At 44.0% G+C, this 15198-nt stretch overlaps 1 protein-coding gene across 1 annotated transcript in view; it reads left to right on the top strand.

Moving 5' to 3' along the window:
• The window catches only part of MOSPD2 (motile sperm domain containing 2), a 476198-nt gene that overhangs the window by 426783 nt on the left and 34217 nt on the right, over positions 1-15198 (top strand). The window contains exon 14 of the mRNA XM_069205003.1: positions 9161-9260. Coding sequence (XP_069061104.1) covers positions 9161-9260 — 100 coding nt within the window. The remainder of the gene's footprint in view (positions 1-9160; positions 9261-15198) is intronic.

Here is a 15198-nt window from a genome sequence, read left to right as displayed (position 1 = left end):
TGCAAATACGTATTTCAATTGGGCGTCTTATAGGGGCGCTTAGGGCTTTTTTTAGTCTTGTATGAGCTTTCGTACTATCATGATCAAACCAACCAGTTTCCTTTTTTTTTCCCCTGCCCCTCCCGTCCTGATCGTTAGGGCTTCTTTCACGGCTTACATTATCTGTAGGAAAGCGCTTAAGCATTTTCCTGGGGCCGTATCCTCACTGAGGCAATCAAGGAACGCTTGGATATGTTCACATAGTATGTGTTTCAATAATACCTGTGAGTCAATCCGAGACCATCTCAGTGTGTAGCCATTACCCGGGGCTAGTACAATGTCATTTACCATCGTTACCTTTCCGGCTTTAGCCTTTGAGGCAGGAGTTGCTGAAAGTTCCAGGCTCTGGGGGAAATGATCGCTTATTGCGATGTCATGAATTGTGTAATTAGTAAAATAATGTGCGAAATGGGTTGACATTAAAATGTAGTCAATCACTGTGTTGGCACCTCTTCCATTAAAGGTTGGTTTAAACTGTAGTTCTTTAGAGAGTAAATCATTTACAAGAGACAGGTTGTGTTTTTGGGCCACTGAGTTCATTGCGTCTCCTTGGGTGGTATGTGAAAAATGCGGCCCTATGCCGATATCTTCGGTGTCCCAACCGCACACCTTTCCTGTGGGTTCCTTAGATGTACATTAAAGTCGCCCCCCCCATATAATGAAAGTCTCCAGTCTGTTACCTGCACACATTTTCTCTAGATCCTCACCCATCTCTGTTAAAATTTTTGGGACTTCTCTTGGCAGTGCATTATTATAGAAGTTGGTAAGTACTAAGTGCGTATTCTGATCCAAATTACACTCTGTCATTTGATAGGGTTTCGTGATTTGCATTTTTGGGTTATGTAACCACTCCTTATTGGAAATATATGTGCATAGGCCTCCTTTTGGCCTGCCATGTTTAGTCTGTACAGCTGGTGTGTGAAATGTCTTATAGCCATTTATGTGGTCGGGATTTAATATCCAAGTCTCCTGAAGACATATACAAGGAAAATCCTCAATGAAGTTCACCCAAAGCTCATTATTAATCTTATTAGTTAGGCCTGCCACATTCCAGTAAAGTATAGCTATTTCCATATGTTGGTGGGGTTGAGAACGCGCCTTCTCTATAATTGGTGAGGGTAGTCCGTCATCTAAGGTATACATTATTGGAGACTGAAGATTTCCCTGATTCAGGTGGATATCTATGATGTTCCTATCGGGTGCGACCTCACGGAATACATCTCCCCTATTCTTGGTAGGCCTCTCTATATTTACGTCCGGGGCCACTTCATGAGGGAAATCATTCTTGTTCCTAGTTAGTCAATCCAAGTCTTCTAGCGTTGTAAGAGATTGAAATCTATTGCTAAGGAGAATGGGGTCCGGGGTATTTACTGCTTGTTCATTTACAGATTGTAGGTTCCTAAGGTTGCACCCGAGGATCTTGGATAAAAAAAAAACAGGGGTAGTAGTGAAATTCCTTGACAGGTGGCTTGTCTAACGCCTATTTTGTGGATAATGCTGTGCACCAAATCTGGGGTCTTAAATGAAAGGACCGCGCGGTCTCCTTCCACTACTTTCTCCCTGTTTCCTATCCACTTGACTCTTCTAACCATTTTTATATCATCAAAAAGAACCCCCACCCCCCTGGGACCCAAGCGTGTTCCTATCCAGTTCAGGCCCTTATTCCTCAACGCCGGCCACGTTTCCCGATATTGATCACCTATGGGAGGAACATTTGCCAGGACCACGACATATGGAGTTGCCTCCGGAGGAAGATGTAGAAAGTCACTTGGTAAGTATGTAGGCTTCGGAGGTCTTGTTCCGATACATTGAGTCCTTCCTATGTCTATTTGGGGGTGATTTGTCCTAATTAATGATGGAATATTTGGTGATGTTATAACTAATTTATGATTGGTAGTTGGTGCTGGTGGAGATGGTTGTGTTCTGGTCAAAGGCTTATGAGTCAAATGTATATAACTAGTACTTGGTGGTATGAGTGGTAACTGTGATTTAGTCAGGATCTTTGAGATCAAGTGTGAGTCGTCAGCCCTGTCTTGAAGAATGGGTTGGGAATTACGCTCAGAATTTAGGATCGGCAATGTTATACTAGAGTCTTGTTTTGGATCATGTAGAGCCTCTGGGTGTAAGGACTTTGATTCCTACTCCTGCCTCGACCTTGCACTCCACCACTTTTAAGCGTTCCAACAAGGAATCCAGTGTGGCCCCTATTGATGATTTCATGCTATTTATTAAATCATAAAGGTTAACAAGGAGGGTTCGAGTCGTATCTACTGGTTTAGTTGGGAGTTTCTTTCGAGATAATTTCATTGTGTGCTTTCTATCAAGTGTAGGAACCAAGTCGTTCTTAGGAGATTTTTTAGAGATGTTAACTGCCTTGTCTGCCGCCGGCTTTCTGTGGCGTTTAGCTGCAGGTGAGAGGTAGTCTAATGTGAGAATTGAATCTGAGATATTTTGAATGCATCCATTTTCATCTATTGCATCTCTATTCAGTGCATCATTATTGCAGTGAATAGAGTCATCAATTATCACCACATTCGTTGGTGATTGAGTGGTATGTTCTTTGGATGTCAGAATTTTTCCCTCTATGTTGGCGATTTGTTTGTCTATCATCCCCATAGCCCCTCAGATGTACTTTAGTATGGAAGTACTATCTTTTAAGTTTGGGGGATGACTCAATATTGAGTGCTTCCTTTTCCCCATGTTTTGTATGATGTCACTCTAAGTCCAATGTAGGAGGATGAGGATATATAAGATACGCTAGTTAATTATGTTACCTGCACCAAGATAGCGCCACCCCAGTTAGAATAATTAAATGGCTTAGCCAAAGGAGAAGTACAAGGGAAAACACTTTACCAGCAAATAACAGACTGCTCGGGTATAGAATCAAGGAAACAGGAAGGGGCTCCTCCCAGCCCCAGCAACTCAGCAACTTGGGTCCTGCGAGGTGGGAGTGCTCCCTGCCGTTTATGGGAGCCTCCCGTGAACTGCCGCCAGTCAGGCGCGACCCGCGATGCGGGCGCGCGCAAGGAAACAGGAAGGGGCTCTTCCCAGCCCCAGCAACTCAGCAACTCCGGTTTGGTATCAAACTTCTCAGAATAATAAACCCACACTGATGCCAGTGTTAGATTTATTAAAAAATGCACACAGAGGGCATCTTAGAGATGCCCCCTGTATTTTACCCAATCCTTCAGTGCAGGACTGACTGGTCTGTGCCAGCCTGCTGCTGAGAGACAAGTTTCTGACCCCCTGGGGTGAAGGCCTTTTTGCCTTCTGAGGCCAGACACAAAGCCTGCTCTGGCTGGAGGTGCTTCACACCTCCCCACTGCAGGAACTGTAACACCTAGCAGTGAGCCTCAAAGGCTCAGGCTTCGTGTTACAATGCCCCAGGACACTCCAGCTAGTGGAGATGCCCACCCCCTGGACACAGCCCCCACTTTTGGCAGCAAGTCCAGGGGAGATAATGAGTAAAACAAGGAGGAGTCACCCACCAGTCAGGACAGCCCCTAAGGTGTCCTGAGCCGAGGTGACCCCTGCCTTTAGAAATCCTCCATCTTGATTTTGGAGGATTCCCCCAATAGGATTAGGGATGTGCCCCCCTCTCTTCAGGGAGGAGGCACAAAGAGGGTGTAGCCACCCTCCAGGACAGTAGCCATTGGCTACTGCCCTCCCAGACCTAAACACACCCCTAAATTTAGTATTTAGGGGCACCCAAGAACCCAGGAAATCAGATTCCTGCAACCTGAGGAAACAAGCAGGACTGCTGATCTACAAGCCTGCAGAGAAGGAGGAAGAGGTCAACTGCTTTTGCCCCAGCCCTACCGGCCTGTCTCCATCTTTGAAAACCTGCACCTGCGATGCATCCGACAGGGACCAGCGACCTCTGAAGCCTCAGAGGACTGCCCTGGACTAAAGGACCAAGAAACTCCTGTGAACAGCGGCCCTGTTCAAAACCAGCTACTTCTTTGCAACAAAGAAGCAACTTCCAAAGACTGCACGTTTCTCGCCGGAAGCGTGAGACTTCTTACTCTGCACCCGACGCCCCCGGCTCGAGCTTCAGAGAACGAACACCTCAGGGATGACTCCCCGGTGACTGCGAGCCCGTGAGTAACCAGAGACGACCCCCCTGAGCCCCCACAGCCCTGACCGCAACTGCCTGTAACAAGGGACCCGACGCCTGGAACCAACACTGCAACCGCAGCCCCCAGAACCTGAAGGAACCGAACCTCAGCGCAGGAGTGACCCCCAGGTGACCCTCTGCCTAGCCCAGGTGGTGGCTGTCCCAAGAAGACCCCCGTGCCAGCCTGCACCGCTAGAGTGACCCCCGGGTCCCTCCATTGTTTCCTACCTGAAACCCGACGCCTGCTTTGCACACTGCATCCGGCCGCCCCTGTGCCGCTGAAGGTGTGTTTTGTGTGTCTACTTTTGTCCCCCCCCAGTGCTCTACAAAACCATCCTGGTCTGCTCCCCCCGAGGACACAGGTACTTACCTGCTGGCAGACTGGAACCAGAGCACCACTGTTCTCCATAGGCGCCTATGTGTTTTGGGCACCTCTTTGACCTCTGAACCTGACTGGCCCTGAGCTGCTGGTGTGGTAACTTTGGGGTTGCCTTGAACCCCCAATGGTGGGCTGCCTATGCCCCAGGACTGAGACTTGTAAGTGTTTTACTTACCTCCTAATCTAACCTTTACTTACCTCCCCCAGGATCTGTTGATTTTGCACTGTGTCCACTTTGAAAATAGCTTATTGCCATTTTTACAAAGACTGTACATGATATTGCTTTTATTAAAAGTTCCTAAAGTATCTAAGTGAAGTACCTTGCATTTAAAGTGTTTACTGTAAATCTTGAACCTGTGGTTCTTAAAATAAACTGAGAAAATATATTTTTCAATATAAAAACCTATTGGCCTGGAGTAAGTCTTTGAGTGTGTGTTCCTCGTTTATTGCCTGTGTGTGTACAACAAATGCTTAACACTACCCTCTGATAAGCTTACTGCTCGACCACACTACCACAAAATAGATCATTAGAATTATCTACTTTTGCCACTATCTTGCCTCTAAGGGGAACCCTTGGACTCTGTGCACACTATTTCTTTCTTTGAAATAGTATATACAGAGCCAACTTCCTACAGGTGACCTCCATCAGGAGGGGAGCACTGACTCAGTAATGGCTTACAAATATCCTGCAAGATGGCCAAATCATGAGGCATGGGCAGTGTAGCAAGGAAGGTACTCCCTCTGCTGGCAGGCTGCGCATGAGCTGCAGAAAATGCTCCTGGGTGAAGGCAGGTGCCATTGTCGCATTGGCTCTCATTATCCTAAATGAGACTACTGGATTTCTAGGTAGCAGGATCGTTCACGGTGTGGGGGACTGAGTCTGACCCACTTGTAAGGACCTCCGGTCACCCTAAATCCGGTTTTGCTCTGGCTAAATATCAGTGCCTCATCTCTCCCAAGGGGAAGGGATGATTGGGCAGCCGAGCGCATGACATCTTTGGAACTTCTCAGGGAAGTCGTGGTCACTCAGATCCAAACCAGCTCTCTCATTTACAGTATGATCTCATATACAAATGACAAAGGCAGTTTAAGTTTTATATAATTGTTTTAATAAAACTACTGCATTTTAGATATTAAGGCGTGAGCCGCAATAACCAGAACCATACAAAACAGTAGGATTGAAATAGTCATGAGGAGAGTGAAACATAAGAATAACGCTATCATGGTGTTAACAAATTCTACTCTCTCTCAGCTAGTTCTATTTCGAGCACAGCATGTTAAGCTTCTAACTTGCCTTTCAGATTCCCTGGGAAGCCATCAACCCTCATACCGGAGCAAAGGCCTGTGATCTGGTTCAGCATCTGCAACGAGGCAGCCAGCGTCTAGTTGTAGTTACCTGGTCGGAATCTCCCTCTTGCGTGTATTGGGGCAAGGAAGTGTTTTTATAACTAACATGTCAGTGTGATCACAAAATGTCCCTACGCAATAATGCCAAAGACTAAACTCCTACCACGTCTATCGGCAATGTACCAGACTGTATCCTTGACTGAAGCACAGAGTGAACAAGAATGTGTTATTGAGAACTCCAGTGCTGAAGTAGGCTAAACAGTGTGATATAAAAAATAAAACAAGACCGTAGAACTGGTTATTTGGAAAATAACAGTACGAAGACGAATAAAAAGCAATTAGAGCAAAGTGCACAGAGGTTCTAAGCTGCGAGCAAAGGAATTAAATACATCCAGGGCAAAGTGCACAAAGGCCTAAAGCCTGAAGCTAACACGCAAAGAATACATAAAACTGACCACACTACACCATGAGCCCAGTAGAGGTCAGGTCCGGCACCAGGTGCTAAACGGCAGGAACGCAGGACCAAGCTTTCCCTTGTTGAAGGGAGAGTAGTGAAAAGAATCTCCAGAAGGAAAAGTAAAATATAGACACCAGGAGGCCTGACGAAAATACTCCTGATGGCCAAGGCTTGCTACCAGGAGTCAAACCACACAAAGTAATGGAAATTGGTCCAGCAGCCTAGAGAAAACAAAGGTGTAAGTTCAGTCCTCAGTAGGAACAGGTGTGAAACAGAGCACATAGCACTCCACTGCAATCTTTACCCTTGATCCAGGGGTCAGTGCACAAACAATGTTCCCGCACTAAGTAGTATTTGAATGGTCCCTGGGGACCCCCAGCTCACTGGAGACTGACAAACTAAGCCAAGAGGCTCCCAGAGCAGACCGAAGCCCTGAGAGGGAGACGAGTACTTGCCCTGCCTATGTCTGGAGGGGGCTTGCCCAGCTGATCAGCTGTTCCTGTCTGTGCCTCACGTGGACAGGAGAAGAAAGCTACTGGCTCCTGCACTGGCCCACTGGAGTTGGTCCAGGCAAGAGGGAACTAGTGAGGCCTTTGGGCTACACCCACGGCCCACAACAAGAATAGGACATGCAAGTGCTAGGAGGGGCTGGGGAACTGACCCCTAAATGTGCTGTGGGCCACTAATAAAAATGACAGAGCCTGAGGCATAGGAGTGCCCCATAAGCCTCCACAGGGGGGCTAGGTATTTATATTCGCCGTCTGTGGACCTCCTGAGAGGGCCGGGGAACCACAGGCAGTTTATGAAGTACTGTTTGGGCTGCCAGTCGTACAGCAGCTCCTGAGAAGTGTTTTCCATAATGTCACCCCAAGTCTACTGAAAGTCGAAGAAAGTCTCAGGCACACATTGAATGGAAATTGTGATGCTTTATTGACAACAACACAATTGTCACTGAAGTGTTGCATATATTAATCAAGGTCATGAAAGTGTTTTATTGCCTAGTATAAAGTTAGCAGTCTATCATTACATGAATTGATGAATATGCTTTGTTGATAATCCCAAGGTTAAAACTGAGCCATGCTGCACATGAATTAATGTCACTGTAAGATGGTACCATCCATAGCAGTTTAATGGTGTTGCATTGGTCTAGTATAACATAATTTTGAACTTATGAATGTGGTTACGCCCTGACAAAGTGAGTAGGCATGCCATTTGTTAACTGCACCACCTTATACTGTGTCTAGTATATGTGGGGGGAATCATGGTTTTAGGGTTCAGGGCTTGCTAAGAGTGTGAGCTGTTAAGAGAGTGTGAGCTGTCGGGAGAATAAATTAACACATAGCATTCAGTAGTTTGCGCTTAATAAAATATTTTTTCTTTTTATAAGTAAGAGAACTGACTCGACCTGATTTATTGGGTGTTGTTTGTTGCACGCTGCTGACAGAAGCACTGACCCACATTACCTCCCAGACTATGCCGTGGATAGCTTTTCTTCGCTACTCTGAGAGTCAAGTGTTAAAGCTGAGTACTTGGTTCCCAACAGACAGATGGTTGTGGATTTAGTACATACTTTGCAACTAATGACCCACTTTCTTACAGTACTATAAAAGATTGCAGCCCCCAGAAGTGTACGAAGCAATTCAGTAGATCAAACACATAATTCCACATGACAAGTGGCTCAGGTAATATGCATCCAAAATCCCACAACCAGAATTACAGATATTGCTGGGGGTTGGTAATTCTGAGGTGCAGAAATTCCATCCCATTCATAGTACATCGGAAATAGCCACAGCAGTCCATGTTTGTGGACCTTATTACTGTAATAATCCCTCAATTCTGGTCATTTTCTCACTTCCTCATTTTGCCAAGTGTTTGCTATAAATGATAGTCACCCAAAAATCATAAGATGCGATTGAGTAGATCAACCACATTGCCCCAGAAAACCCACATCAATATTACCGATCCCTGAATTACCGATACCAAAGGAATTGATATTTACTTTCAATCCGAGTTTGTCTCTAGGCAGTGGAGAATAACTGCCTCAGGACGTTTGGCCACCCAAATCATTGTTTTCATGCCCTCTATTCCTGTGGTAATTCTCAATCCCAAGCTGTTTTCTACTTTCAACTTTTGTCAGGATTCGTCTTGTGAAATGTTTAGGTGGGAAACATCGGCAGTCTTCTTAAATGGTAATCCCGAAGTGACCCGTAACACCTGTCACCAGTTGGGTAACCCCTGATGGGATTACGTACCAAATTGGGAATCATCTCAGGAGTGATCTGTATTCGTAGAATGATGGCCTGTTTTCTGATGTCTTTGGGGGTGGGTGTTACAAGGAACCACAAAATGTTAGAATCTATCGCGAAATCATCTGTTACGATAGGACAATTTCAGACTGGGACAGAAAATAGGCCGTAGTGTAAAAAGGGCCACCATTAGCTAAGCAGATAACTGAAAAAGTGGCCCACATTTCAAACCGGGGCAGTTTTGAATTTGTAAAGGCACTCTGTGAGGTGTTTTGCAAAGTACGGGGGAGACTGCAAGCATTTGTGCCTTCTGCAGGTAATATTTCTGGTAATGTCAGGGAAATCAACAGTAAAAAACGACGCAACAGGCCTAGAAACGGACAAAAAATCTGGCCACACACTGACCTGTCAGACCAGCCTTTCTAGCTCTGCCGATTGCCCTATAGGCTAGTCCAACCTGGCTAAGGACCGTCCTACTAGGTGCTCTGAATGATTTTTTATTTCCTGTATGTACCATTGTTAAAATAAAAGTATGCATGAAAAACATGAATAATAATTTTCGTTTTTCCCCACAGGCTACTGTGCCACGTTGTTGAAAGTAGTAAACCTGTGTCTTTGCTCCTCAAAGAGAATGTGAACAGCCCGGCAAAAACAAATGAAGACTTATATTTCAAGGTAATGCAGTCGTTCTCTGATCATATCACTTATCTCAGCAAACGTCTGATTTCAGTTGCAGGGGGTCTCACCCTGCTGGAAATAGCAAACGATGGAGACACCCTTTGAAAGTGTTTTTGACTCCACCTGAAGTACATGTGCTTTCTTGTATTTAAACCACGTTCTCAATTCCCCCGGACAAGCGGAAACAAAATATTGCTTTGCAACCTTTGATCCCAGTGAATGTTTTTGTGATCACCATTCATTTTTTAATGAATTTGCCCGTGTTCAAGTGCTTCGATCTGATTAGAAGAAGGTATGTTTTGGAGGCGCGAGTCATTAACAGTAATTGCCTCCTCTTCCTCCAAGCTTGATGCACGTGCCTTCTTTAAAAATAAAGTAATGCAGGTTAACAAGGGGCATATTAAATTGGTTTCTCTTCTAGTTAGTCTGTCCTTGCTAATTAGCTATTAAAAAACAGGGTTGAAGGTAAACTGTTTCTGATGAATTTGCTACTGCATAAAATAAATTAAAAAATGTATCTTGGTTGCTGCAGTATCCTTGCCGCATTCACAATACATATTTTTCAATTAAACATTACAGTGCATATCTATTCCATCATGGACCTTGTTAGTTTAATGGCTTTCTCTTCCCTTTTTGCGGTTTCACAGGGGTATGTTATAGAAGCCTGGGGGAGCCGTGGAGGGGGGGTAGGGTCCGTGACATCTCGCAAGCTTAGTTTACCACTGTGTATATTTTCATCATTTATTAGAATAGCTTTCTGCCTTTTGATAACTTATCCCCATCCATATCTACTTTGGTTACTCTGTGTTCAGTTTGCTTGAGCCCATCACGCTCCTATTAATTCGAGAAAACACACTCTTAACAACAAAAAACCTAACTAATATTCAAAAATGTATTGATCAAAACATAAATATGTGTGTGTATATATACATCATTATTACAAACTATACAACTTCTCATATAAATCATAAGCCCCTATCCACTCAATGACTCTCAAACACAAGTCCTTCACAAATAAACATACAAATTAACCCACAAAGACCATAGACAAATGACTACACATAAAATATACATATAGACAATGACAAGACAACGGGAAGACATACAATCACAAATACAATAATATTTAACAAAAAATAAATATCAATAATCTCAAATTTAAATGTCACAAAAGTGATAAATTAGGACATCACCTCCAAGTATGTATAAATTACAATTACTCTCCAATGATAAACTTTATATAAGTCCATTGCACAAATAAAGTAATTAATATCACAAGGATCAAAGCTCATAATAATCACATAGATTCTAGCCTTTGTGGCAAAATCCGGTCACTCTTTGAATCAAAGTTCTCATCTGAAAGATTTCTTCGTCAATTGGTAAATCCCCCTTGTTGCCAATTGGTAGCTAATCCTTACTGCCTTAGTGGATCATCCAAAATGGCAAAACTGCTGACGCGCGTTTCGGTGGACTTATGCTTTCAAATATATTCATAATATTCACGGCCACCTTCATCAAGGCACCAAATCCAATATTGCACACTGCGTCATCTTTTTAAATCTATATATAAATTAAGGACATAATTAGCTCTATATCAAAAATATGGCATATTCTAAAGACATAAATTGCCTCTGTTCCCATGTGTGGGAGCCCATTTGGGTGAGTGTGGGGACCAAACACAAAAACACACAGTGCAGAAATAGTGTATATAGATAATAGAAAAACACATTTCCAAAGTCACTAAAACCATTAAAACATAACTTCAAGTGTCTTCAAAAGAATTGTGTGAAACCATCTCATATGAGCATACCGGCTTGTAACCTCCGTGAGACGCGGTATCACAGCGCGTTATTAAAATGCCGGGTGTTGCTTGCCGGAAAGTATAGAAATAGACGAGGGACAAACGTCAACTCTCTCTATGCGGCAGTAATACAGAGAAACATGGCGGCCATCTTTAAAAGGCATTATGTAAATATCTATAGCACTAGTAATAGGATAAAGAAATGCACAGAACAAGAAAACAGCAAGATATATAATCCAAGGTAATCATACAAACTCAATATAGACAAAAAACTTATAAAAGTAAGAAAAGTCATGGCTAAAGGACTCACAGGTACCTCCTTAAACCACTCTTCATGTAACTGGACCTCTATGGACTTATACACTGTTCAGAGGGCATTGTGCCAGGGAATGCCCTTGTTTAGACCCCTGTTAAAGTTCTCCAATAAGAAGATCCAAAATACCTCTTTCTTCTTTCAAAGTTTTTCAGAAAGCATATCGTCCCTCGAAGTTATTTTTTCTAAGATGGTCCATCTGATCTCATCATCCTTATGGTTGAACGTGACCCAGTGTGCGACCAAGGGAGCATTAGGCTTCCTAGTTCTAATGGAAGATTTATGTTCAGACAGTCTCACTCTAAGCTCCCTTGAAGTCTCACCGACATATCCTAGATCACACGGACATAAGATAAGGTAGATCACGTTTTTTGATCTACAATTTTGTCATGATGTTGAGGGCAATCATTTTACTGTTACAGATAACATTTTTTCAAACTATAGCTGCTTCACAGGCATGACAATTACCACATTGAAAATTGCCTTTAATTGGATCCATCCCTGTAATTGATCGTTGCGTCGGCTCTTGTGAACAAGTAACCGCAGATCTGACCAGGATGTTAAGCACATTTTTGTTTCTCTTAAAAGCAAATAGAGGTTTCTCTAGATGTGTAGAATCTTTACTGGTGTTCAAATTATGCCACTCTGAATTAATGATATTTCGAATTCTGTCATTTAAACTAGCGTGATGGATAACACATGCCAGCCTGTCATTGTCAGTTTGTTTCTTCACCTGAAAAAGTGATTCACGATTGTAGTATTTTGCTCTTTTCAGCGAATCTTTGATCACCTTTGTAGGGTAAACTCTCTGCCGTAGTTTATCGGAAAGAACATCTGCATGTTTAAAAAAGGCTTTCATCTCTGTGCAGTTCCTTCTCAAACGCAAGAACTGAGAGAAAGGAATGGCCTGTCTTTGACTCCTGGGATGGAAACTATCATAGTGTTGAAGAGTGTTACGTGCTGTGGGTTTGGTAAACAAGGACACTAGCAGGCGTCCATCCAGATGTTTAATATATACATCTAAAAACTCTACCTGATTATAATCCCACTTGATAGTGAATTTCAAATTGTTATCACAGAGGTTCAACCATATAAAGAACTCATTCAGTGCCTGTTCACCTCTTCTCCAGATAAAAAATACATCATCTATATATCTACATCATAGATTGATATTTAAAAAAACGGAGCGATCTCATTATAGATGTGTCTTTTCTCAAATGCTCCAACATATAGATTTGCTACACTGGGAGCGCAGGCAGCGCCCATGCTTATTCCCTTAATTTGTTGGTAAACTGTTCGATTAAATTCTAATATAATTATTAAATAGAACTATCTTTAGACATTCTAGAATGAATGCATGTAAGGGATCCGCACCCAGGTCTGCAAAGAGTGAAAAATAGCTATCAAGAAAACCTTTGTATTTCCAAAATGGGCACAAGATAAGGTGTTGAGGAGAAGTGGTTATTTGCACATCTCTGAATTCCGGGGTGACCATACTAGCATGTGAATTACAGGGCATTTCTCAAATAGACGTATTTTTTACACACTCTCTTATATTTGGAAGGAAAAAATGTAGGGAAAGACAAGGGGTAATAACACTTGTTTTGCTATTCTATGTTTCCCCAAGTCTCCCGATAAAAATGATACCTCACTTGTGTGGGTAGGCCTAGCGCCCGTGACAGGAAATGCCCCAAAACACAACGTGGACACATGACATTTTTTTTAAAGAAAACAGAGGTGTTTTTTGCAAAGTGCCTACCTGTAGCTTTTGGCCTCTAGCTCAGCCGGCACCTAAGGAAACCTACCAAACTTGTGCATTTTTGAAAACTAAAGACCTAGGGGAATCCAAGATGGGGTGACTTGTGGGGCTCTGACCTGGTTCTGTTACCCAGAATCCTTTGCAAACCTCAACATTTGGCTACTAAAACACTTTTTCCTCACATTTCGGTGACAGAAAATTCTGGAATCTGAGAGGAGCCACAAATTTCCTTCCATCCAGCGTTCCCCCAAGTCTCCCGATAAAAATTATACCTCACTTGTGTGGGTAGGCCTAGCGCCCACGACAGGAGATGCCCCAGAACACAACGTGGACACATCAAATTTTTTTCATAGAAAACAGAGGTGTTTTTTACAAAGTGCCTACCATTGGTGCAAAAAAAGAAAATCCCCGGTGCCTAGTGTTTTCTGCCCCCTTGGGGGCAGATTGACCGAAAATAGGCCAATCTGCCCCCAAGGAGGGCAGAAATGGTCTAAATACCATTTGCCCCCCAGGGGAGCGACCCTTGCCTAATGGGTCGCTCCCCATCTCCAAAAAAACAAACAAACACAAAAAAACACAAAAATAACATTTGCCCTGGCGCCTAGAGGTTTCTGCGCCCCCCCCACGAGCAGATCGGCCTAATAACAATAGGCGAATCTGCCCCCAGGGGGGGGCAGAAATAGCCTAAAATAAATTTGCCACCCCACCCTCCCTGAACCCCCCTCCCGGGAGCGACCCTTGCCTACGGGGTCGCCCCCCCCCCCCCTGCGTGACATTGGCGCCCCAAAAAAATCCCCGGTGCCTAGTGGTTTCTGCCCCCTGGGGGGCAGATTGACCTAAAATCGGCCGATCTGCCCCCAAGGGGGGCAGAAATGGTCTAAATACAATTTGCCCCCCAGGGGACGACCCTTGCCTAATGGGTCGCTCCCCACCTCCAAAAAGAATTAAAAAAACAAAAAAAAAAATGATCCCTGGTGCCTAGAGGTTTCTGCCCCCCCGGGGGGCAGATCGGCCTAATAATAGGCCGATCTGCCCCCAGGGGGGACAGAAAAGGCCTTCCGAAAAAATGCCCCCCCTGGGAGCGACCCTTGCCCAAGGGGTCACTCCCTTTTGTCCATTTCATAAAAAAAAAAAAAATCCCTGGTGTCTAGTGGGCGTTTCAAAAGACGGATTGCAAGCAAATTCCTTTCCTTCCCTTTGAAGCCTCTCTGGGCCTCTCCCACGTGATCGTGGTTTGCTTTGCATTTCTCTTTGGATCACGCTGGAAGCTGAGCGATGGGAGGAGGCCCTCTGCCGATGCGCGCTGACCTCACAGGGGGGATGGGGGGGTCGGGGTGGAAGGACTTCCCCTTCCATCCCTGCCTTGGGGGGCGGGGGGAGGACAGGGGGGAGCACTAGCGCTCCCCCCAGTTCCCGGGTGTAGGACGAGGTCACCTCGTCCAAGGCACCCGAGATGTTAAAAATATCCATCTATGGTGTAGATATATAGATTATGTCTTTTTTATCTGGAGAGGAGGTGAACAGGCACTGGATGAGTTCTTTAGATGGTTGCGCCTCTGTGATAACAATTTGAAATTCACTATCAAGTGGGATTATAATCAGGTAGAGGTTTTTTTATGTATATATTAAACATCTGGATGGACGTCTGCTAGTGTCCTTGTTTACCAAACCCACAGCACGTAACACACTTCTACACTATGATAGTTTCCATCCCAGGAGTCAAAGACAGGCCATTCCTTTCTCTCAGTTCTTGCGTTTGAGAAGGAACTGCACAGAGATGAAAGCCTTTTTTAAACATGCAGATGTTCTTTCCGATAAACTACGGCAGAGAGTTTACCCTACAAAGGTGATCAAAGATTCGCTGAAAAGAGCAAAATACTACAATCGTGAATCACTTTTTCAGGTGAAGAAACAAACTGACAATGACAGGCTGGCATGTGTTATCCATCACTCTAGTTTAAATGACAGAATTCGAAAGACCAATAATTCAGAGTGTCATATTTTGAACACCAGTGAAGATTCTACACATCTAGAGAAACCTCTATTTTCTTTTAAGAGAAAC

This window comes from Pleurodeles waltl, chromosome 8 (genome assembly GCF_031143425.1).
Source record: "Pleurodeles waltl isolate 20211129_DDA chromosome 8, aPleWal1.hap1.20221129, whole genome shotgun sequence".
Taxonomy (NCBI): domain Eukaryota; kingdom Metazoa; phylum Chordata; class Amphibia; order Caudata; family Salamandridae; genus Pleurodeles; species Pleurodeles waltl.
This window is presented reverse-complemented; position numbering and strand designations above follow the sequence as displayed.